This window comes from Phoxinus phoxinus (assembly GCF_949152265.1).
Source record: "Phoxinus phoxinus genome assembly, chromosome: 2".
Classification (NCBI taxonomy): Eukaryota; Metazoa; Chordata; class Actinopteri; order Cypriniformes; family Leuciscidae; genus Phoxinus; species Phoxinus phoxinus.
In genome coordinates, this window is record NC_136877.1 from 33518327 (window position 1) to 33542143 (window position 23817).

A 23817-nucleotide genomic window follows, 5' to 3' on the forward strand; every position below is an offset into this window, starting at 1 on the left:
ACACAGCACAGCGGATGACTTTAAACTTGAGTAAACCTAATTTTTTTAACGGTGCACAAAAACGTAGGCTATATTACAAACAGACGAGGTAATGCATTATTTCATTAAATATATCTGTTTTATTTCTCTTCCAAGGTCCAACCTGTACAGACGGGATGGAGGGGACTATTTTCCTGCGCGGAGTGATATGAATGGCCTCGCAGTTAGTGGTGTGTGTGGCGCGCTATGCCTGATGATCTCGAGAGACGGACAGACGGAGCTGAGCTGAGCGCTGAACTTGAGACCGTGTCTCAGTCACGCCTCAAGTCCCTCTCACTTTTCTCCATATTATTATCAAGCTATAAGCAGTTTATTTTGATTTACCGACTTCGGATTACACTGAAGATTAAAAAGTATCGAGAATTTCTCTCCCGAGTTGCGTGAGAGACCGCGCAATAGAGGAACGTTGAACTCAATTCAACATGTCAATTTTACCGTTTACTCCGCCGATCGTGAAGAGGTTGCTGGGCTGGAAGAAGGGAGAGCAGAACGGACAGGAGGAGAAATGGTGCGAAAAGGCCGTCAAGAGTCTGGTGAAGAAGCTGAAGAAGACGGGACAGCTGGACGAGCTGGAGAAAGCCATCACAACTCAGAATGTCAACACCAAGTGTATCACCATACCACGGTGAGTGCTGTTAAACACATCCTCAACTTAACTGAGGGGAAACATCGGGTTGTGGTGAAGTGGGGCTGTTTTACTGTCGTGATTTTTGATAGTCTCAGTTCAGATAGTCTCAAACTGAAGCTATAACACATTCAAACAGCACAGTAAAGTTTAAAGAAAGCAGCAGAACCCCTTCTGTTTAGGAATCAACTGTGTGTTTCCTACATAGATCATAAACAACAGCATCTCATACTATGAGTGCAACAGCTCGTATCTGTTTATATTATCAAATTCCGATACTCCTGTTGATTTATTATGACTTCATACTCTTCTTGGTTTTCATAAAGCCTCATTTGCCATGCCTGGGGTTGTCATTTACTCTCTGATGAGGTTATATAACCCGACCTTAATCTGGGGAGCGCTGGCTGTAACTGCTGCGTCTGGCTAAACGGCGTGTGTCGAATCCCGTGCTTATATTTTGGATGGCGGATATATTTGGCGCAGGACGTTCAGCTCTTTTATTCTTCATAAGTGTGTGTGTATCGGTGGATATAGGATGGACGTTGTGGTCTGAAGTTGTTTTTTCTTAGTTTTGCAACGACTGGTTAATCTTGTTATGTCACAGTCCGATGCTGGCCAACTGCTCACAGAACTTGAGGGTTGCCTACAAGCCCCTACACTCAGCAGATCTTCAGTCTCTGCACTTCAATACAGAGAAACATGGCATTTGCATTGGTTCTGTTATCTTGTTCTGTTGGTGTATACAAATCAATAGAACAAGACCTGTTTAGAGAGGTCACCAAATATTTTTGTAAATTATGCTTTTTTGTTGTTGCTGTAAGACATTTTCTTATGGATGAACTTGGTTTGGATAGTAACGTTACATAAATGTTATTTGTTGTTTATGTAATATCCATACGGTAAGTTCATTAAACAGATATATTTGTTTTCAAGTATTGTATATGGTCGGCTAGAAGTTCACTTGAATTTTTTGATAGACTAATATAATATATAGGCTACAGGTCAGACCAATCAATCATGATGGTATCTGAGGTGTTACTATGCTTGCTTGGCCAATTTACAATAGTGTTGTCTTCCCCTGCTTTTTGCCAAATCTGCTGACAGCCTTGTCCATGTGAAAGTAAATATTGTATAAAGTACCGGTAATCATTTATGTCATTTAAACAATGTTGTGTCCATCTAGGCTAATTTGCTGTTGTTTATATTAAATTATGTAAACACGACCGTTAAGATTAATACTTTTATTCAGCAAGGATGCATTAAATTGATCAATAGTGACATTTATAATGTTACAAAATAGTTCTATTTCAAAATAAATGTGGTTCTTTTGAACTTTCTATTCATCAAAGTAGATGAGTATTAAAATATTCAATAAATATTTTATTGAGGTTTCCACAAAAATGTTATGCAGCTCAACTGTTTTCAACTAAGAAATGTTTCTTGAGTATCAAATCAGCACATTAGAATGATTTCTGAAGGATCATGTGAAACTGAAGACTGATGCTGAAAATTCAGCTTTGCCAAGGAATAAATCACATGTTTTATTGTGTTTTTGATCAAATAAATGATTATTGCTGATGCTGAGCATAAGAGACATGTTTTAAAAACACAAAACATTGTATATCAACATTAGTCTATATCAACAATATTATATTGGCCAGTGGTTTTCATGCCCTGTACTGTATCCAATGTATCCATACTGATGAAGTAAAAAGAAAGTATCTATTGCGCTTCCCTACTTTAAAGAATTCCTCGAGTAAAGGTTTGCTAATAGGAAAAAGAAGTGACGAATAAGGGAATAAGATAAATCAAACAATCAAAAAGGTTGAACCAAAAACTTAACCAAGAGAAAGATGCATATGATGAGTGTGAGAAAGTAATTAATTGCTTATTAAATACCGTACCGCAGTGTCTGTTGTCTTTTTCACATTGAGAGAGTAGGTAAGACTAAACAAACTCTTGACAGAAAAGTTCTTGTGATGTGCCAATGTCACATTAAGCGATCCTCTAAATATTTTTCATCTGCATGATGGAAATTTACAACATAGTCAGTCAAATTGACAGATAATGATTATTTGTAATTGTATTCTGATCGTATTACCAGAGAAAATGTAGTAAATTAGTTTGGATTTTAATTTGACAAGGTTACTAAGAGTAGCCTAACCTATAGTTAAATCAATTTACAGACACTAAAATACTGTAAAGACTACAATATCTCACCTCTCTGTAATCCTCAGCCTTATAGCTGTTTGCTGCCTGTACCCGGCAAACTCATAAGAGAGTTTATTCATGAGCTATATGCAAAGTCATTGTCTTGACACATTTGGGTTGCTTGACTAAATTGAATATATTTGCTAAATTGGGTTGGCCTACGGAATTGAATTAAAGAAGACACTTTGAAGGAGTATGTAACCTTAAAGTCACAACATTTACATCTATAGTCCCTTAGAGATTTTCGTTCCAAATTTGAAGTTTGGATAATTTTGTGGTGTTACAGGGCCGAGCAACTTCGGTCTAAGCCTGCTGTTGTATTAGTTGCTGTTTCCAAACAACAGATCACTCAGTGAAAGCAGGGCTCCCAGCCACAGATCAGGCTGAGTCACCCCGGAGGGAGAGTGAGTTTGAGCCTGTGGCTTTGTGGTGTGACCCACTGGTGCTTCTCTGGTAGAGCTTGGTGGTGACAAAACCATAACAAGTGAGGACTGCAACTATTGGGATGTGAGTACCGGTTCTTGTGTAACTCAGATTGACTGTCAGTTAAGTGCATAAAACGAGTTTTAGCTTAGACTTCAGTCAGTTTTGTTCCTTGTTGTTAGAGTAGTGTAACCTGAATCAGCACAGTATCCAGTCCAAGGCTCTATTCTTGGCTAGATCTGTAGACGGTAGCCTTCACATCTGAGATACAACACTCTGCCTCACCCTGCTGGAGGATCCAGATGCCTCAGACATACTCCACTCGCCCCAGGCCACACAATCCTGTCTTGCCCTCACACGCAGCTCATGCTGGAAACCTGTCCCGGCCTGCTGGAGATCCAGAGAGAGACCGATAAAGAGATAGAATTGAGTGGAATTGGACATCGAGTTCAAAAGAAGCAGCAGAAAGAGGAGATGGAAGACAGATTGAAATTGTCCAAGACAGGATACGAAAAACATAATTATACCATAGTCACACTTCCTTCGCCTGCCATCCACCTGTCGAAGCCCTATCGGAGTCTCCACATAGACTTCCTGAGAGGATGTCTGTTCCACAGCTTGTCTGTGGTCTGAGATTCCTGCTATATCTCAACCCCGCAGTCTTTGTTTGCTTTTGCACTTTTCGCACAATGACTTCAAAGGCATCTGAACTGTGAATTAGATCTGTGGTCCATTGTGTGGGCGCATTCAACCGAATTCTCAAACAAGTCGCATATCAGCGGCGAAATTGTATGTGCCCTGCCACGCCGATAGAGTTTATTGTTGGCATTTAAAACTGAAAGTGTCTGTGCCTTAAAGAGATGTCTGACTTGAAGTCTGACATCCTGAAACTCTATACAGTATACAGTGATTCAAAGGCGCTTTTGATAAAACGTGGAGATTGGATGTCATTGGCTTGTAATTGATGTGCCGAGGGTTGTTTTGTTTCAGCCAGGGTAATGCCTTCAAAGCACCGCTCGTCTGAGGGAAGTGAATCTGTCTGGTGATTCAGAGTAATTGTGTGGCAGCTGATAGAAAGAGAGTGAAAGACAGCACGACAAAATTTCACAAGCCTTTGAAGTGATGGCTGAAACGAACAGTAAAGACACTATGTGACAAGCACCGCTGGCCACAGACTTGTCTTAGTCCTTTAACAGTTTTGTCTAAAGCACCTTACTGTGCACTTATTACTGTGACTGTCAGGTCTTGCGGTTAGGTGTAATCGTGATGATTCATAGGGGGATGTAAAACAAATTTTTTCGGGGGTTGACTGAACAAATAGTAGTCTAATGTGCTTCAAGGAAAACCTGAAGTCCATTAGGCTGGTTTTGGGTTCACTTGATCCTGATCGAATGTTTCATAGGGTGCAGAGTGCAACTGAATGTAACAGAAGACCGGACACACTTTTTAAAATGGACTATTTTTACCCTCACTGTCTTAAAAACGCAACGCTCGTGGTGGTTCTCTGAGACACAAAATGCAACGGCCAAAGATGTCTGTCTGAATGTGTATGGCTGTAGTGGCAGTGCTCAAATAGCATTCATGCAGCTCAAACAGTAAAACATGGTGCTAGCAATGCCATGGTCATGGTTTTGTCTCCCAGGGCATGCATGAACTGATAAAATGTATACCTTAAATGCACCTTCAAGTCGCCATGAAATGAAAATTTAAGTTTTTTTTACTTTTAGTGTGAATATTTTAGCCTTAAGGTTATCTAGGCTATAAGCTAGTGTTCTCTAAAACAATGGCAAAATTCACATATAGATCTGCTAATATAGATCAACGATTTTGATGACATCATTCTGCACTTTAGCTTCTCATCAGATCTTCTGTCCAATCACATGCTCTCTAAAATTTGAAGTGTATATAAATAGACGCTGAAGTTGCAGGTAAAATTCACACATTTCCTATTTTATATGGTGTATGGTAGTACACCAAAGGATAGGGAACGATTCAGACATGTGTAAATATGCTTTCCATTGGGGCGAATGAAGTCTGGTTTTGCATTAGTCTCACAAACCGCCACAGCGTGCAGTCTGCTCTGGTCCAGAGACACGATAGCACAGAGTGGATTATATGCACGAGTCGACACATACCAGAAAACGTATCGGGCCCATTCAAATTCTAAACAGAATGCTATAGTTTAAAGCGATGGAGGAGATCAGGAGGAGAAACAGTTAAACAGACTCTGCATTAGAAACCGCACTGACGATAGAGATAACATCGGTGACATGCACCAACATACTGTATATTACAACAATATTACATTAACTTTTCAAACTACACACCCTCAGTATGATTATGTTTACGTTTTGCTTTAGTAACAGTTTCATATTAAATCTAAAAGAGGAATATTAGACTGTGGCTGTCATAAGCTGTCAAATGTGGCTTTACCAAGCTCAACGGCTCTGGCCGAGCTGTAATAAACGAAACGCTATTGGCTATTTAAAAAAAGGGAGGAGCTGCTCAATATATCCCGCCCTGTCTTCCTGTTTCAGTGGAAATTACGTCAACACATTGAATAAAGCTGTGCGTTTCAAGGCACTTCAGTGGGACTTTGAAGGCGTCTTCATAAATATAAATGGACATAAAATGCAAACGTATGAAAGTTTTTTTACCATGGAAATAACAAAAGCACAATGCGTTAATGCACCACTGCAAAAAAAAAAAAATATATAAAGAAGAATCTATATAATCTAGTCAACTCCCTAATTGATGGTCAACTAGCCTAGTTGTCTAACAACCAACTAGTCAACCATTGTAACCCATCCCTACCGTCAGCGCTCTAATTATAACACCGCTGCTAAAAATATGAAAAATTACACTTTACTGTTTAACAGTTTGGGCTTAGTTTGTAAAATTACTTTTATTTAGCAAGAATGCATTAAATTGATCAAATATAACAGTAAAATACATTAAAGGAGAACTCCGGTCAATTTTAACATGGAGCTCAATTTTTAGTAAATTTGGAGTGCTGTCAATACAGAGAACAACGACAAAAATCGGTGTTGCCTACACTGTGTTATCCTATTTTTAAAATTTACACCCTATTGACTTGAATGGGGCAAGTTTTAAACTTAACCAGTTCTTAGTCTTATCATCCTTGATGTGTCATTACAAGTGCCCAGCCATGTTAAGTGATTCCTTCAGAGTGAACACGAGTGAATCTGACTGCATTAGATGTGAAAGATATGAATAAAAATGATGTTATTTCAGCCAGCGCACATACCTGTATTTAGCTCCTGTTTTCGGTGGAAGTCCAAAGTAGTCGATTGTCGAGTTCACGCGCATAGGTTTAGTTACTATGATCACGCGCGTGAACTCGACAATCGACTACTTTGGACTTCCACCGAAAACAGGAACTAAATACAGGTATTTGCGCTGGCTGAATTAACATCATTTTTATTCATATCTTTCACATCTCCTGCAGTCAGATTCACTCGTGTTCACTCTGAAGGAATCACTCACATGGCTGGGCACTTGTAATGACACATCAAAGATGTTAAGAGGATAAAAGCAGGTTTAAAACTTGCCCCATTCAAGTCAATAGAGTGCAAATTTTAAAAATAGGATAATACGGTGTAGGCAACACCGATTTTTGTCGTTGTTCTCTGTATTGACAGCACTCCAAATTTACTAAAAATTGAGCTCAATGTTAAAATTGACCGGAGTTCTCCTTTAATAATGATACCATAGATTTCTAGATTGCTGTTTAGATGCTTTCAATTAATTAATTAATCCAGATTTTTTTTTATCACAGAATTATTAGGCAGCACAACTGTTTTCAACATTGATAATAATAAGAAATGTTTAATCAAATCTGCATATTAGAATTATTTCTTAAGGATAATGTCACGTGACACACTCGCGCCATGCTCTTCACCGCAACATTAAAACGACAGTAATTTGAATTATAAAATCTTTTGTATTTTTTATTTTTTTATTTTTTATTTTTAATTGACTATTGTTTTCAGTGTTGATTAGTAGCAGCTGTACCTACCTACTACAGGTGAAACTCGAAAAATTTGATTAATATTAGTTTCACCTTTTAAGTTGAATTACTGAAATAAATGAACTTTTGCACGATATTCTTATTTTTTGAGTTTCACCTGTAGTTCACTAGTCTTGTACATCCCTAGTAATGACGTGAACGACCTGCAGTTGTTGTTATTAAATAAAGTGTTATAAATTACTTTCGTGTTATTCTAAAATTCTCCTACCACTCATCGTCTGTGAAGTGGAGCAGAAGTCCCATTAGTCCTCACTTCAAACTCTCATCCATAGACACTTGGGCACGGGAAATATAAGATAAATATAGATATAGGCAGCACGGCACTACAGTTTATGTGCTCGTCGTCTCCTAATCAGGACCCGAAACAGAAAAATATTAAGTGCCAGATTTACGCAATTCCAAAACAGCTCCGATGGGAGTGGAAAGTTCTGCGCGACCTACTGACAGCTCGCAAATGAAAGAACACAGATGCAGCCGGATCATCTCCATAATGACCAGACACCAGTAAATTGACGAGCGCAAACCATAGTAAATCACCCTGCATGTGTTTTGCAATAAGGTCAGCCGTAAAAATAGCCGTTTTCCACGGCTTTTCAGCGATCATTTTTCACTGTGTGTCTTCAGTAAATGATGAGTAGTTTTTTAACGCCATAAAATAATTTTCGCCGGCCCAAGCTGTTCGCAAATCTGGCCCTTAGTTTGCTCTTTACAACAAGTAAAAGAAGCAATGAGAGTATGTGCAAACAGCAGGAAACTCTGTATATTCGTGCAGTGTGAGCATGTCAAAAAATCTATTTTTATTAAAAGCTTGCTTTGTGTCATTTTTAATACGCACATCAACCCAATATGTTTACATGACCACTAAATAAAGTGATTGGGACCCAATCACTTTATTTAGCGGTCATGTAAACACTACCGTCGGATTCATTTGTATGAATGAATTCATTCTGATTGAAACGCTTTTTCACTGGCTGCGCTATTTCACTGCGCAAGTGAAATGACACAGAAATGGCGTCAGTCCGTCAGATAAAATTCAGCTTTGCCATCACAGGAATAAACTACATTTTAAAATATATTCAAATAGAAAACAGTTATTATTATTTATTTATTTTTACAATATTAATGGTTTTTTTTCTGTAGCATAAGTGATTTCCTTCAGAAGCATAAAAAAAAATTTCAGACCCCAAAATTTTTAATGAAAGTGTAGCCTATAGTCGGTGTTACAAGGTGTTCAGCCGCAACACCGCTTATCACTTGCCCACAGTCACCGTCCCCCACCGTCGCTGTATTTTTTTTTTTATAGTAATAAAAATAGTTTAGTTCAGTTAGAGAACAGACACTACAATTAAAAACTAAGTGTGTCTGCTCAATTCAGCGTGAGCCGAACGAGAGTCGCAGCACAAATCAGCAGCAAGAGTGCGATTTCATTTAGTCTATCACAAGAGTGAAAAGAAGAGTGAGGCGAGCTAACTAACAAGATGTAATGTAAAAGTGGCTGTTTGGTAGGGCTGGGTATTGACACAAATTTTACGATTTGATTTGATTTGACAAGTTTGCGATTCGATACCGATTCGATTCAATATCGATTATTTTGGATATATCAGGTTACAGCACATGGCAAATGTTCTCAAGGGAAAATAATCTCTCAACTAATTTTGTAAACTATACATGGGAGTCAGTTGGTACTATATTACTATAATATTGAGGGTTAAAATTAACTGATTTGTATACAAACACTTAATACACTCAAGGACGATTTATAATAACAAAGTTATAATACTAACTTTACAATTAGTTATATTTATACTCTGATTAGTTTAATAAAATATACAAACATTTAAATAAGGGCTGTCATAAAAACTTTAAAAATGATAATGAATATGTAATGTGGTGCATATATTTAGCAAAATGCTCCTTTAGAAATGATTTTTCTAGCCGACTAATGAGTTATGGTCACTGAATATGTTTTTTCTGAGGTAAATGTGATGTTACATGACATAGCCTATTGTTTACAAGCTGTTTTATTGAGGTCTTTCCACTGTTGAAACACTGATTGAGCGATTACATATTAAGACATGATACGAATTTTGGTACCTTCAGATGTTTATTCCGCACTGTAACTGGTCTGGTATTAAAGCGGAGGGGATGATCAGTTCACTGCTCAGCTGTCTGTCACATTAAACAGCGGCAAAACAGTTAATTTTTTTAAATGGACTCACAGAATTTGAAATCTGAGACTTTGTTTCATATCAAAAGTAACAATGCACAGAGCTTATTGTGAGTTATTGGATGGAAGGTGCGCTACAATGTTCCTGTTCCAAACTACACATGTCAGTTTAACACAAAAAGAATAAGGGCATAGTAACTTTTTGTTCATTCTTCTTTGAATTCTTGGTCTAAATAATTGTCTTCTGTGTATGTATCATAATAATAATTTATTGTATTCATGATCAGATGTATGGCTGTGTCAGTGTCCTTATTTGCACAATATATTTAATTTGAAGAAGACATGATCAAATATGTGTGCATACATGGTGCTAGTTCATGTTTAGAGCACTAGAGTATATGAAATATGTCCATAAAAACTTGAAACAGGCTTGCTGCAATCCGTATACGATCTGATCTATGATCCGCGTTGCTAGTATTGTTAAACTCATCGCGTCATGCTCGCTCCGCTTGTTGTTAATCATATTTCCCATGTTTTTCCAGTCCAACTCCAGCTCTAAACGCATCGCGGGGGAAATGCAAACTGCAGTTTTGTGTTACTGACTGAGCAAATATAAAATTACGACACGTGGCTGAAGGACAACAACAACAGAGCAGAACAGAGGTGAATGAACAGCGCTGAACCGTTCTTTCGTGACATTTGAATTCTCCGCTGTAATGCAATCTCCTTCTCATGGATAGTACGGCGCAGTGATTGGATTGAACGAGCTCTTTCTCACGAAAGCATTCAGAACCGGCTGACGTCAGCTCGTTCGTCCAGCCCCTACTGGAGCCCCGGCAGCCAATCACCACTCCAGATCTTGCTGGTATTACGCATTGACGTCAGAATCCGTGACGTTACTCCAACTTTGCTTTTCAAACAGGAAGAGGGAATTGCTCTAAAAATGCACAAATAAAAAATTTTCACTTATGAACAATGCTGGCCCCGAATTGGCGCAAATTCGACTGCACAGGCATTTATAACAGTGTGTGTCCACTGGCACAGAGCGAGCGTTTTCAGTTCATTCCGGTATTGTGTTGTCACACGTCGCTTAATCACATCCCTACTATATAACCTCACAAGACTAATCATCTATCGTGACCCCCTTGCCACCCCTGTTCCTGAGTCTCCCAAGAATCTTTCAGTTTCCAGACCAGATGTTTAATGCAGCACCTCTAACTTGAGCGGTTTAGAAGAACTACTGCATGCTGTTACCTTTTCTGTGTAAAATATATCCGTCTGTTTGCATGAAATTTGTGTTCATATTTGTCTCCTGTTTGACTGATAGTGTGTCTGTAGGTGTTTGTGGATTTCCTGAGGGTGTTATAAGGGTTGTAACACCCAAGTGACGGAGAAAGCCAAGTGTGCCAAGTCTGACTGTGGTCGTGGTGGAGATTAGCGACACACTTTGTTGTCTGTGAGTTTGTGTACAGTATGTATTTGTGTGTCTCTGTGTTCTGGAAGTGTGTGCATTCATTGTGAACTGAATGTGTACACACACACACACACACACACACACACACACACACACACACACACACACACACACACACACACACACACACACACACTGTTGTTGTGTCTAAGGAAGTCTGTGCTTTGAGAGCAGGTATTTGAGCGTTAGTGACTCGTGTGCGTCTTCTCCTGTGTGTGTGTTGTTCGAGGCGGGGTTAGTCAGGCTTCAGGAATGCTCTGTCTGCCCAGGGGAGGGCGTGGGCCGCTTCTGGGTTTGTGGCTCCTGCCGGGGTTGAAGGTTTAGAAAAGCTCTGTGCCGCCTCCATATCTGCTGGAATAATAGACACTCTGTACAGCAGACAACAAGACTGCTTTGTGCTACTCTGTCATCACCAACCCTACCGCTGACCCTCTGACTGCTTCTGACCACCCTGAGAAAATAACCGTCCTTCAGTCGTGAACTCTCCGTGTGTGTTTGTGTGTTCGTTAGAAGAGTGGCAGTGTAGACTTTGCGCAGGATGTTTTGAAGTTTGTCTGAGAGTTTTTGAGAGACTTGCTTTAAAGTCTGTCATGAATGTACACTGACACTGATCCAAGTTAATCGCTGTAGTCTTTAATTTTAAGACTGTTTTATCTGAGGTGGCTTGGTAGTATTGCAGGTACACAGAAAAACCTTTGTCTTTGTTATGTTATGTTATGTTCAGGGGTAAAAGTGTCCTCCTGTATACGACTGCTAAAGCCTAAAAATAATACTTCGGGTTTGACACAAACGCATACAGCTGAATGCATAGGGCTGGGCGATAAAGAATATCATATCGAGATTCAAATTTAATTCAAATTTATGTCGATAACGATGATAAGCTCTAGACATTCTTACTCGATATGGATTAATCTAACAGCCTATCACACAGCAGAAATAAACACGACAACAGTCAGTCAATGCATGTTGCCATAGGTGTATTTTGCGGGTGAGACAGGTGGGACATGTCCCCACCACTTTTTGCCAGGGTTGATATGGTCCCCACCAGTTTTTAAAACATGTACCAATGTAATGTATCAATACAAATAGATAAAACATCTCCAGTTAACTAGCAGAGCATTCATTTAGTTCGTTTGTTAAATAAGAGACGATCTAGCACTGAAATTAGTTGTTTTTTTAATTCAAGTGATCAAAGTGCTCGTTGCCACTGCGATCAGTGGCGTGCCGTGGATACAGTGTCTCTTGTGGCTCGCACACACGCCACACAGTCTTCACTCGGACGCGCGCTTCAATCCGTTGCGGAGACTCTCTATTCGTTCCAGTGAAATTACAAAACATAATGCACACAAACGTGTCCCTCCTTGATATACAACCACTGATGATGAACATATTCGGTTTTGATGAGAAAAAAAAAACTATGAGAGTGCGGATTAGAACCCAGAACCTCTGAGACGCTTGGCGAAAGTTCAACCACTGGACCATTACGGCAAACGTTAAACAGGCGGATCTGTGTATTTATTATACATCTATTACACAAACTCACACACTGCTCCAGAGTCACTTCACAAGCTTTTCACTGTTTCATTTGAGAAAAACTACCGTTAAATACACACTTGAAACTAAAACTGAAAGATCTTTACGACAAACCGTCAGAATAAAAGTTTGGTTTAACATCAAGAAATGATGACAGAAATATATCACTACTGTATACTAAAATGTACTTCTCAAAGTAATAATAATAACATCAGGAATATCATACAACCAAGATGTTTTTTCATCCACGTTTTAAATGTAGCCTATACAGTTCTGTTGTGCAGCATCTTGTTTGACAAAAAAATGAAAATGGGTTTGTTGTCAATTAATTGTTATATTTTCGTTTTTTTTTTGTTTCATATTTTCATTTGATAATTTTTTTGTTTATATCAATTTGTATTAAATCATAAAACACAGAATAAAAAAAAAGGATTTCATGCCCTAAATTAAAAGGTAGCTCCAGGGCTCTCAAATGTCATGCATTGAGCATGACAGTCACTCATTTCAGTCTTTTGTCACGCACTCCCGCCACACATTGTATTTCTCACGCGGAAAAACTATTTATAATATATTTAATATGCCGCAGCGCCCAAAATTTACCTGGCCGCGCCGCTGTCACTATGGAACCGGCAGGAAACAAGCTGGTCGCCGCGTCTCACCTGGAGAGTTGAGTCTGCCACTTAACAGCCAATCAAAAAAAAGAAAGGGGCTACACAATAGCCAATCAGAAAATAGCACTATTGTATCTGGGTAAGATTTAACGTAACAACCAATGGGGAAAAAAGCATATCCTGGAATTGTTTACGTGATCTTCCGAAAGTTTCGTTCACCCACAGAGAAAAACACTGGATCTCCTCATGATCTCCTGTTTTAATGTTACAACAAATTCACAACTTGTTTGACACAAACAATGACAACTTGACTGCTGTTAGAGAATGTTTCCCAGATAATTACCATCAGTTTTTCATGAGTTACTGTAACTTAGCCAACAGTTGTACAGCCTGTTCACTGACAACACCTGCTCAGAACAAGTAGTCTAGGCCTAGTCATATTTTCATTATCACACGATGACTGACATATTGTTACATTATAAACATCTCTCTCTCCAAATAGGCTTAATAATTTTATTAGCACTAAATAAATTAAAGTGTATTGCATAGTCGATGTTATAAGTCACTTCTAAAATCATGTCATATTTTATAATTATATCCTGGCCATGGATGCATTAATCATTGCATCTGTCTTTCAAATATGTCAGGTAAAAAGCATACTTTGTATTTGGTTGAATTGTCAGTGCCATGTGTCAAATATTTTCTTCTGCAAGTCTGAGCAATTACTTGTTGCAATCAATTGTTAATAATAACAACAAAAACACTAATAATAATATTATTAATGAAACACCCCCATTCCCGCGACATTTTTTATACATATTCTGTATAGCGCTAATGCTAACCTAGCGTGTATGTGATGCTTTGCTTTCTTTATCATTTCATTGTATGTATTTTAAAATATGTTGCTATTATATTTTTGATACCTTGGCATTAATATACTAATAAAAATGATAATAATAATAATATTATTGTGGTGAATATCATTATGATATATGGAATAAATATATTGAGAATTATTTTGGGCCATATCGCTCAGCCATAATGCATGATATAGCCTTTCAATGTTTACAACATTTAATATGCTTGAACACAGGTGTCGACGCATGCACCAAAATACTATAAAATTGTATCCTTGTCTGCTCTATTTCTCACACCATGTCCACTGTCGACTGTTGCAGATCCATTTGTCCTTCGTGTCAGACATCAGAAATAGAACGGGGCATCAGTTTACTGTCATGGATTTGTCATGTCGCATCGCACCGCGCTGCATCAGTGTAGACCGGATCACTGATTATTATGGGTTCTGTTGTCTTTTGTGGCGTCACTTTGCAAGTATGAGTATATGCTGTAATCTGGCTGTGTGCATTCAGTATGTGCATACTATTTACATTGCATACTGTATGCATAACCTAGCGTATGTGTAAAACTGAAAAACAAAGTGTACTTTGGGCTTGACAAAGCTAGTTTAATTCTGCATCTCGGATTACTGTGCCCAAGTGCCTGAAATGCATTGCTGCTCATGACAATGTGAACAATGTTTTGTTGGATCTTTTTTGAAAGTCATCTTCCCTGTTTTCAATGACATAACTCATGATCTGACCTGCTTTCGCTATGTGTTTTTAGCATGGGTCTGCTCTCATTACAATTTTGAAAAGGTGTGATGGGAGGATGTGAAGAAGGGGCTGGGCACAGCAACTGTTTGGTGTTGGTTATATTATTAGTCTTGTTCAGATCCTAGTTCTGACAGGATCGTAAGTAAAAGCCATGCAAACAAATATTTGCAGAAAATGTACCTGTCAAATAATAATGGTAAAGAATAACAATATGTACTCAGACACTGCTAAATTGACAGGTACAATACTTTCTTGCTTACTTTTAATCAAGTGACATTTACTCAGTATTGATTTCAAACCTGGAAGAAGAAAATGACACTGTCCCCTTGAATATTAATGTCCCAATTAAACCAAAGTATAGAGACAGTTAGGGCTGAACGATACATCGAATTTTCATCGTCATCGCGATATGAACTCCCGCGATGAACACATCGCAACAGACAGCCTGACACGATGAATAATGCCTGGTTCAGATTAGCACTAACTTACACGTTTTTGACTCCTAAAATCTTGTCGTGGACAAGAAACATGTCAGACTACACGTTGCTTTCCGACCAGTCATCGCGTGCCGTCACACACACACAACTCGCAAACATTCACTTGCACGCACAGACACACAAACACACACACTCACTGTCCCTCGCTCACTCACTCGCTCACTCACGCACGCACACACACACACACACACACGCTCACTGGCGCACACACACACACACTCACTGTTGCACTCACTCACGTCTCGCCTCACTCACATATTCAACCCGTCGTGGAGGACCGTTAAAGAATTAAACATGCTATAGTCTTTCTGTCGTGAAGCATTGCAGACGCGACGTAGGTTGTCGCCCACTATACGAGATGAAACGATCAAATCTTGCGTCCCGACGCACGTTGTCGTTATTACGAATCTCCACGACACCCATACGTCAAACGGATTGTGCCAAAATCGTGTATTCTGAACCAGGCAGGTAATAAACGTTTGACCTATCACGCAAAGAACCTATTAAAGCACTAAGACATGGGAACAGTATAGTTAACAATCACATTTATCGCAAGTCATATCGTCATCGCAATATTAAACAATGTTATCGTACATCGCAGCTTTTCCTCATATCCTCATATCGACAGTTATTTTCTTCCATGTTGTGACATACAAATGAGTGAAATGGATTATCGAAAAAGAAAAGATTTTTGGTCGGAGACTTGGTTCTTTTCATTGCTTTGATTGGGTGGAGACAGATCTGAATGCAAGTTCAGATCTGTCAGATCTGTCAAACAAGTTGTGAATTTGTTGTAACATTAAAACAGGAGATCATGAGGAGATCCAGTGTTTTCCTCTGTGGGTGAACGAAACTTTCGGAAGATCACGTAAACAATTCCAGGAATTCAATCCCCATTGGTTGTTACGTTAAATCTCAGAAAATGAAAACAAAAATGATACGGGTGCATGGATCAATTGTTCACAATAAGATCAGTAACATGCTTTTAGAAAATGCATAGAAGGAGTTTTCATTTCATGACGACTTTAATTAATAATAATTTGTTACATTTATATAGCGCTTTTCTAGGTACTCAAAGCGCTTTACATGGAAGAGGGAATCTCCTCAACCACCACCTATGTGCAGCATCCACCTGGATGATGCGACGGCAGCCATATTATGCCTGAACGCCCACCACACACCAGCTTACTGGTGGAGAGGAGACAGAGTGATGAAGCCAATCATAGGGATGATTAGGAGGCCATGATGGACAGAGGCCAATAGGCAAATTTGGCCAGGATGCCGGGGTTAAACCCCTACTCTTTTTGCGAAGGACATCCTGGGATTTTTAATGACCACAGAGAGTCAGGACCTTGGTTTATCGTCTCATCCGAAGGACTTTAGAATATTGCATCTTTTTTTAAGAAGGTGGAGGTGGAAAACTACTCAGAATTCTACAGAATGCTTTGCAATGGAACCTGAGGTTCAGTGATGTGTAGGTTGAAGGCCTTCGACATTGTGGTGTTCATCACACAACACGAACAAGGTATAAAACAAGATTTGAAATGATAAAAAAAAAAAAGATAAATGTCCAAATACTTTTTTTTCTCTTCTGTTTTTCGCATGACAGGTACATGTCACTTGCATCATCATATACTGGCCAGTCTATTGAAATAATACTTATAAAATATACAATGCATGGCAGTGACTCATTGATAATTTTTTCAGTAAGCCATCTGTATCTGTGTCATTTGGTTAGCTCATTTTACATTGCGATTTGAACCATGCAGTATTTCGCTACTGCAAAAAAAGTGGCTAACTGAGTGTTACTTTTGGCCCCTGCTGCATTTGTATGATGGTTGTAGTGTTTCTGCTATAGTCATGCTCTCCTGCTGAGAACGGGCCCCCGTAACCACATCCAACCACCTGCACATGAGACCCCTGCAGGGCTCTGTTTACTTAAGGAAGGCCTTAATGACTTTAGCAGAGGGAGGAAAACCAAAACTTAAAAAAAAGAATACAAGTTTAACATGATATTTTCCCCACACTCACAATATGAAATAAAGGATAAGCAGGTATATAAGCCTTGAATTAGAAAAAAATATGAGACTAACAGTTTCCATATGAGTTGAGTTTCCAGATATTTATGCCGTATTTTTTACAGTCAAATTTTATATTTGATCAGCTTCCAGCTGTTATTCTAATACAAATATTATGATCAGTCAATTAAAAGTCGAGTAAATGTATGTTCAGACATAAAAAAACGATTAAGTAGGTTTAGCTTTTATCATCAGTGGTAACTGTACGATCAGGTATGTGTCCTTCATCACTGCACTGTGTCATGTAGTGTTAGGTCTGTTGTACTGCTGCATGCTGTCTGGGTTTAGGCTGGGGGGATGGGGGAATAGCAATGGTCTTAAAAGTGTTTTTTAAGGGGGGCTGTGGGGGCTGGGTCGGGGTATGTTCCACAGGGTGAAATGGTCCCGCAGACGGTCTGGTCTGACGTCGAAGTTGCTTTTGTCCTTCTCTCCCTCTGCATCAAATTTGCATGCATCAGAGTTCACAGAGTTTGTGTTTTGTCAGACTCTCTGATTTCAAATAGAGACATGTAAGTTCAGCTCTAAAAACATACACATTAAAGGCTAAACAGCTTGAAGTGAAACAAAAAAGTTGAAAATTACTCAGGAAAGATGTTTGTCTTGTTGTCTGTCAAACAAATGCATCATGTCAAATAAACTACATCAGCTGTAGTTTGCCTTTGCATAATTTTGTTGCTCTATCTTAATTTGTGTTTAAGCAAAACTTTGTACAAGTTCATGTCGAGTTGCATGTAAACATCCAAAGAAATCGTCCTGATCCTGATACCTTGTAAGCATTGAGTTGAGTATGATAATGCTCTCTGTGGAAGGGTCAGTGTCATGGTCAAGTCAAGGATGCCTAGGCTGGTACAGAAATTGTCCACTACAGCCCACGGCGTCTGTGTTTTTGCCCTCTAGATTAAATCTGCCCAGCGTGGTTCAGCCTGTGTCAGACGCCTCCATCCCTCCAGCTCACCCCCTCAACTCTCTTTCTCTTCCTCACCCCCTCCCTGTTCAAATCTCACCCCGCTCTCTACTCAAGTGACAGCCGGCATGCGGGTGGGGGGGAGAGCAGGCTAGACCCGCCCTCCAGGCTGTGTGTGTGTGTGTGTGTGTGTGTGTGTGTGTGTGTGTCTGTGTCTACGTTTATGTTGGTTGGATGTGCCTTACTGCTGACCTAATTTGCCCTCTGCAGCTCAATCAATAGTCATTCAGTGCTTCCTTTTCACATGATGTCTGCCCACACGGCAGCAAACACAGGCTCTCTCTCCGCTGACCACTGGAATGTAATGGAAATGTAAAGGACTGATGGTGGATACAATGTTTTCAGACTGATGCAGTTAATGAATGCCAGACCCCACGGAATGATCTCATCGCAAACTTTGCCATTTCTGAAATGATCTTAATTGTTGTTACCTGTTGTATTTCTTTTTATCTCAATTAGACTTTTGTGTATGAAAAAATGCTTTTAAAGGTCACACTACCATTCAAAAGTTTGAGGTCAATATGTTTTGTTGTTGTTGTTGATGAAAGATATGAGTAAGTTTATTCAGCAAGATGCATTAAATTGATCAAAAGTGAGTTTGATGAGACTTAAATGGGTGGTAAAGTATGATTTCACTTTTCTAACTTTAGTTAGTGTGTAATGTTGCTGTTTAGCGTAAACAACATCTGCAAAGTTACAACACTCAAAGTTTAAAGCAAAGGAAGATATTTGCTTTTAAAGAAAAGGACTACAACAAACGGCTGGTAGGGACTACACGACATTCCTCTGGGTTTAGTGACATCAGAAACCCTAAAATGTACATAAACCCCCGGGAACACGCAGTCCATGTTGAGAAGAGGAAGAGTTGTATAAGAGTATTTGTGAGTCAGCTCAAACTTTAGCATCCATCTTTTCACATGCAATAGAAAGTCACTCTGTGTGCATCTCACAACCGTTCCTATACGAGCGATTTATAGATTACCATGACCGATTATCCTAATTGAAGATAGTGTTAACTCCACATCAGCAACATAAATTCATCAACTAACCATTCAGAGACGTCCTGTTGCATTCTACATGTTGTCACTTCTTCTTGAGTCTCTCCATCTTTGTCTGACTCCGTTTTAACATTAAAGGCAGAACAGTTTCTGTCATTTTAGTGTGTGTCTGCGTGAGGTAATCGCAGCTGCTAACACACATGAGCTCTTGAAACCCCGCCCTCTGCAGCAGCAGCTCATTTGCATTTAAAGGGCCAGGCACAAAACGGTGCGTTTTTGCAAAACCTCAAAAAGTGACAACTTTAACATGCTATATAAAAATATCTGTGGGGTATTTTGTGCTAAAACTACACACACACACACACACACACACACATGCACGCACGCACACACACACACACACACACACACACACACACACACACACACACACACACACACACACACACACACACACACACACACACACACTCTCTGGGGACATCAGAGATTTATTTTACATCTTGTGAAAATGGCATTTTACCACCCCTTTAAATAAATGCAGTTCTTATAAACTTTTTATTCATTAAAGAATCCGATCATGCTTTCCACAAATATTAAGCAGCACAACTGTTTTCAACATTGAAATGTTTCTTGAGCACCAACTCAGCATATTAGAATGATTTTTCTGTGGGGTCATGGGACACTGAAGACTGGAGTAATGATGCTGAAAATTCAGATTTGTCATAACAGGAATAAATCAATCAAAACCAGTTATTTTTAATTGTAATAATATTTAACAATATTACTGTATTTCTGATCAAACAAATGCAGCCCTGATGAGCATATGAGCATAAGATTTCAAGAAAATCTTACCAACCCTAAAGGTTTCAATGTTCTATGAATACTGACCGTAAGATTCAGAACTGTGAAATGTTTTTCAAAATAGTTACATTCCCGACCTTAGAAAACTGAATGCAATAACACATGGCCATTGTCACAATGACACCTATTTGGTAACCTCACCATGGCACACACAGTCACATTGCGGTCATAAGGAGGAAGTATGATAGATCATATAATATTATTCCTAAACACCACAAGTGTTTTTCACAACTATCACAAGAATAAAAAAGGGGCTTGACCTTGGTTATTGAATCATACAGTAGCTGCTCAAATATTCTATACAAGCTGTTGTGTGAAAAGGAGAGTCAGACCTGTGACCAGTGTCTAACACTGACTGAGTGAACACAGTCATAGAAGTCTTCAAGACACAAGTAAAAAAAGACCAGTTTAATTCAAAAGTTGAGAGAGGGAATGGTCATGAAAAAAACTGTAATGACCTGATTTGGGCAAAACTATAAGTGCAGTATAGGAACAAAAAGAAAATGATGTGAAATGTATTATATGAGCCATTTTAAAGGGCTCGGGTAAGGGAAGTTCACACCTCTTTCCTCCTTTCTTTTCATGGCTCTGCTTTTATGTAGTAGGCTATGTATAAAGGATGAATAGAGTGTCATGAATGGTATCTGTGCCCTGGATTCCTCAAAGAGTTGCTGACCTAGTGCACAGCCCTCCTCTCTCTCTCAGCACTTTGGCTGCTGTTGCATATTTCAAGCACACAATGTAGCAGTCATGTATAATAGAGTGCTCTAAGAGGTTTGGGCCACACTGTACGGCCCCGTTTCAGCACACCGTAGCAGTGCATGCATTACGTTGGCGTATTGAATCTGATCTCGACCGCGAGTGTGCCGTTATAGGAGGCCGCTACACTGATAAGCATCATAAAAATGTTTTGGTCGCAGCCCTTGACTGTAAAGATAAGAACTGTAGGCGTATAGAATGGGGTTAGTGTGAAAATGTGTTTTGATACGATGGTGTGCTCGATTGTGTCTGCAATAGTCCTCTTTGTCTGAGACCGAACCAGTGAATAACTCGCCTCAGACATGAAAAGTTCACTGTGTGGTTTTTCAACATTGCTCAAGGCCTTCCCCGCATTATTCTGAAATGATTATGCCTTTTTCCTTTTCCACATGGGGCCATCCAAAGAAAAGTCTGAGTTGTATTAGCCTGCAGTTAAAAAGGGAAGCAGGTAAAAATACGATGTGTACTGGAATACATATTTTTGTTGTTGTTCTGTCCGAGTTCATCTCTCCTCTTCCTTCCCTCTCTCTTGTCTCCATTAGCCTTAATGTGTCTTTTACTGGTTGGGCGTGCATGTGTGAACTGTGAACTGAAGGAAGTGACTCTGTGTTTACAACTCTGTTGCTGTACTCTGCCCGTGTGAGCCTGTGTTGCAACCATAAAGTGGATTTTTATGCCTAAATATTCTTGTTTATTCTTTAGATTTTATTGCGTAATAGATTCTCTTTTCATTCTCTCCATGGGGTGTCTGGATTTTACATCATTATTTTTTTCCTCACGCAATCTGCCTGTGGAGCAAAAGCTCTGCTATGAAAAATTTAAAGCATATTTAGGTGCTGGGAGAGCCACAGAAGCCTCGGGCTGGCCAGGCAGGCCCGTGCCATTGTCTGGGCCAGGCTTGGTGGGTGTAAAAGTGGGAGGAGGGGGGTCTGACAGACATGCTTTAAAGAGCTTTTGGGATTTGCATTATTTGGCCTGCACTACATGTGTGTGAGAAGTCTACTGTTGCTTTCATATGGCTTTAAGAGATGAAGCTGTTGTTAAACTAGAGCACAATCATCCTCCTAAACACACACACACATTGTTCTGAAACACTTTTTTTTGGACTTCCTCTTCCTCTTTTTTCACCTCATTCACATCACGTGTGATGTGTAACCGAAAGCACCACATTATAACAGGAAATTGGGCCACTTTTACATCATCTGCGGTCTCACATAATACCTTGGCGTTGTCCCTGCAAGCCTTAGAGCAGTGAGTGTTTATATTGTGGTAATTTAGGATTTTACACAATGTTTCTGACTTAAGCCATAATAGCATTTCAGCTGTATTTCTGCTTTGGATTTTAGAGAATGAGCTGCTGGGATTGTTTCTGCTACAGTGAGCATCATTTTAGCCTTTTCTTTTTTTTCTTTTTCTCTCAGATCACTAGATGGTCGGTTGCAAGTATCCCATAGGAAAGGACTTCCTCATGTGATCTACTGTCGTCTGTGGCGCTGGCCTGACCTGCAGTCTCATCATGAGCTCAGAGCCGTTGAACTCTGCGAGTTTGCCTTTCACACGAAAAAGGACGAGGTCTGCGTCAATCCCTACCACTACCAGCGGGTCGAGACACCAGGTAATGCACACTGATATTTAGGCAAGAATCATTCACAATATCAGCCAGTATAATTTGTTTAGACATCAAGAGGTGGGTCATAGAACTGCAGGGGGTCTGCTACCGGTAATTATTGGTTGATTGTTTTTCATGGAAAAATTTCAATATGAATTAAGCCGTTGAATAAAGATTGTGATCTTTTAACGATTAATTGTACAGCTCTACCTGACATTAGTATTAGTAAATAATACTTAATAATTAGTAATATATGTAGTATATGCACAAGTATATATTGTGCAAGTTGTGTATCAAAACATGTTTTTTGTTTGGTTATTCAGGTATCATGTTTTTTTCTATTCTTTTTCATTCTTGTTCACTTTCTCTCTCTCTCTCTGAAGTTCTTCCTCCAGTGTTGGTGCCTCGTCACACAGAAATCCCCAGTGAGTTTCCTCCTCTAGATGACTACAGTCACTCCATCCCAGAAAACACAATTTTTCCTGCTGGCATCGAACCCCAGAGCAACTACATACCAGGTAAAAGACAAATACACTCTAGTACAGGAAGTAATGGAGAAGACTCTTGGAAATGAGTTTCATAGTGTTATAAAAGCAGAAAAGCCAAACCAAAATATGTCAAGTGGCTTTTACATGAATATATCTCCATCAGCTGCCGCAAAGCGGCACAATCTCAAATGTTTTCCAGGTGTACTAGAGTAAATTTAGTCTAGCTGTAGTCCCAGTAGGGCTGGGTATCGAGTTTGATACTTTTTAGGCACCAACCGGATTGCCTCGATACCATCGAGTATCAAAAAAGCTCTTGTTTTTTGGTACCAAATTTCGATACCTAAGGGCTTAATCTTGTCAGTGAGCCAATAAACATGCGGCATGATTGGCTATGGCGAGGCATGAAGGAAAACACTAGCTTACGCCGGTTACTCCCAGAGATGTTGCTCACACGTGAGGCTATAGTGTCCCAAATCCCGTAGATGTAAAAGATGTGAAAAATATCAAAACTACATTTCACCAGTCTCGATGCCAACAGCGCACAATGCAATATTTGTGACAAGATCATTTCTGCCAAGACCGGGAACACGACAAATCTGATGAAGTACTCGACAGTGCACGGAATAAACTTAAGAGCAGAAAGTTGCTCCGTCTTCCACTGCAAGAAGAACTGGAGCACGTCACAAGTTAACCGAGACTCTGCGTATAGGCTTCTTGCCTCACAGACATGAGAAATAGGCATATAAAAAGCTTGAAATGTCTTTTAAACAAACTAATTCGAACCGAAAACATATTGTCTCTGCTTATGATAAC

At 39.4% G+C, this 23817-nt stretch overlaps 1 protein-coding gene across 1 annotated transcript in view; it reads left to right on the top strand.

Moving 5' to 3' along the window:
* The first annotated feature begins 220 nt into the window (after positions 1-220).
* Positions 221-23817, top strand: part of smad3a (SMAD family member 3a) — a 35116-nt gene continuing 11519 nt past the window's right edge. Inside the window, exons 1-3 of the mRNA XM_079605271.1 lie at positions 221-664; positions 22329-22522; positions 22900-23034. Of these exons, the coding sequence (XP_079461397.1) occupies positions 462-664; positions 22329-22522; positions 22900-23034 (532 nt within the window). The 5' untranslated portion in view covers positions 221-461. The remainder of the gene's footprint in view (positions 665-22328; positions 22523-22899; positions 23035-23817) is intronic.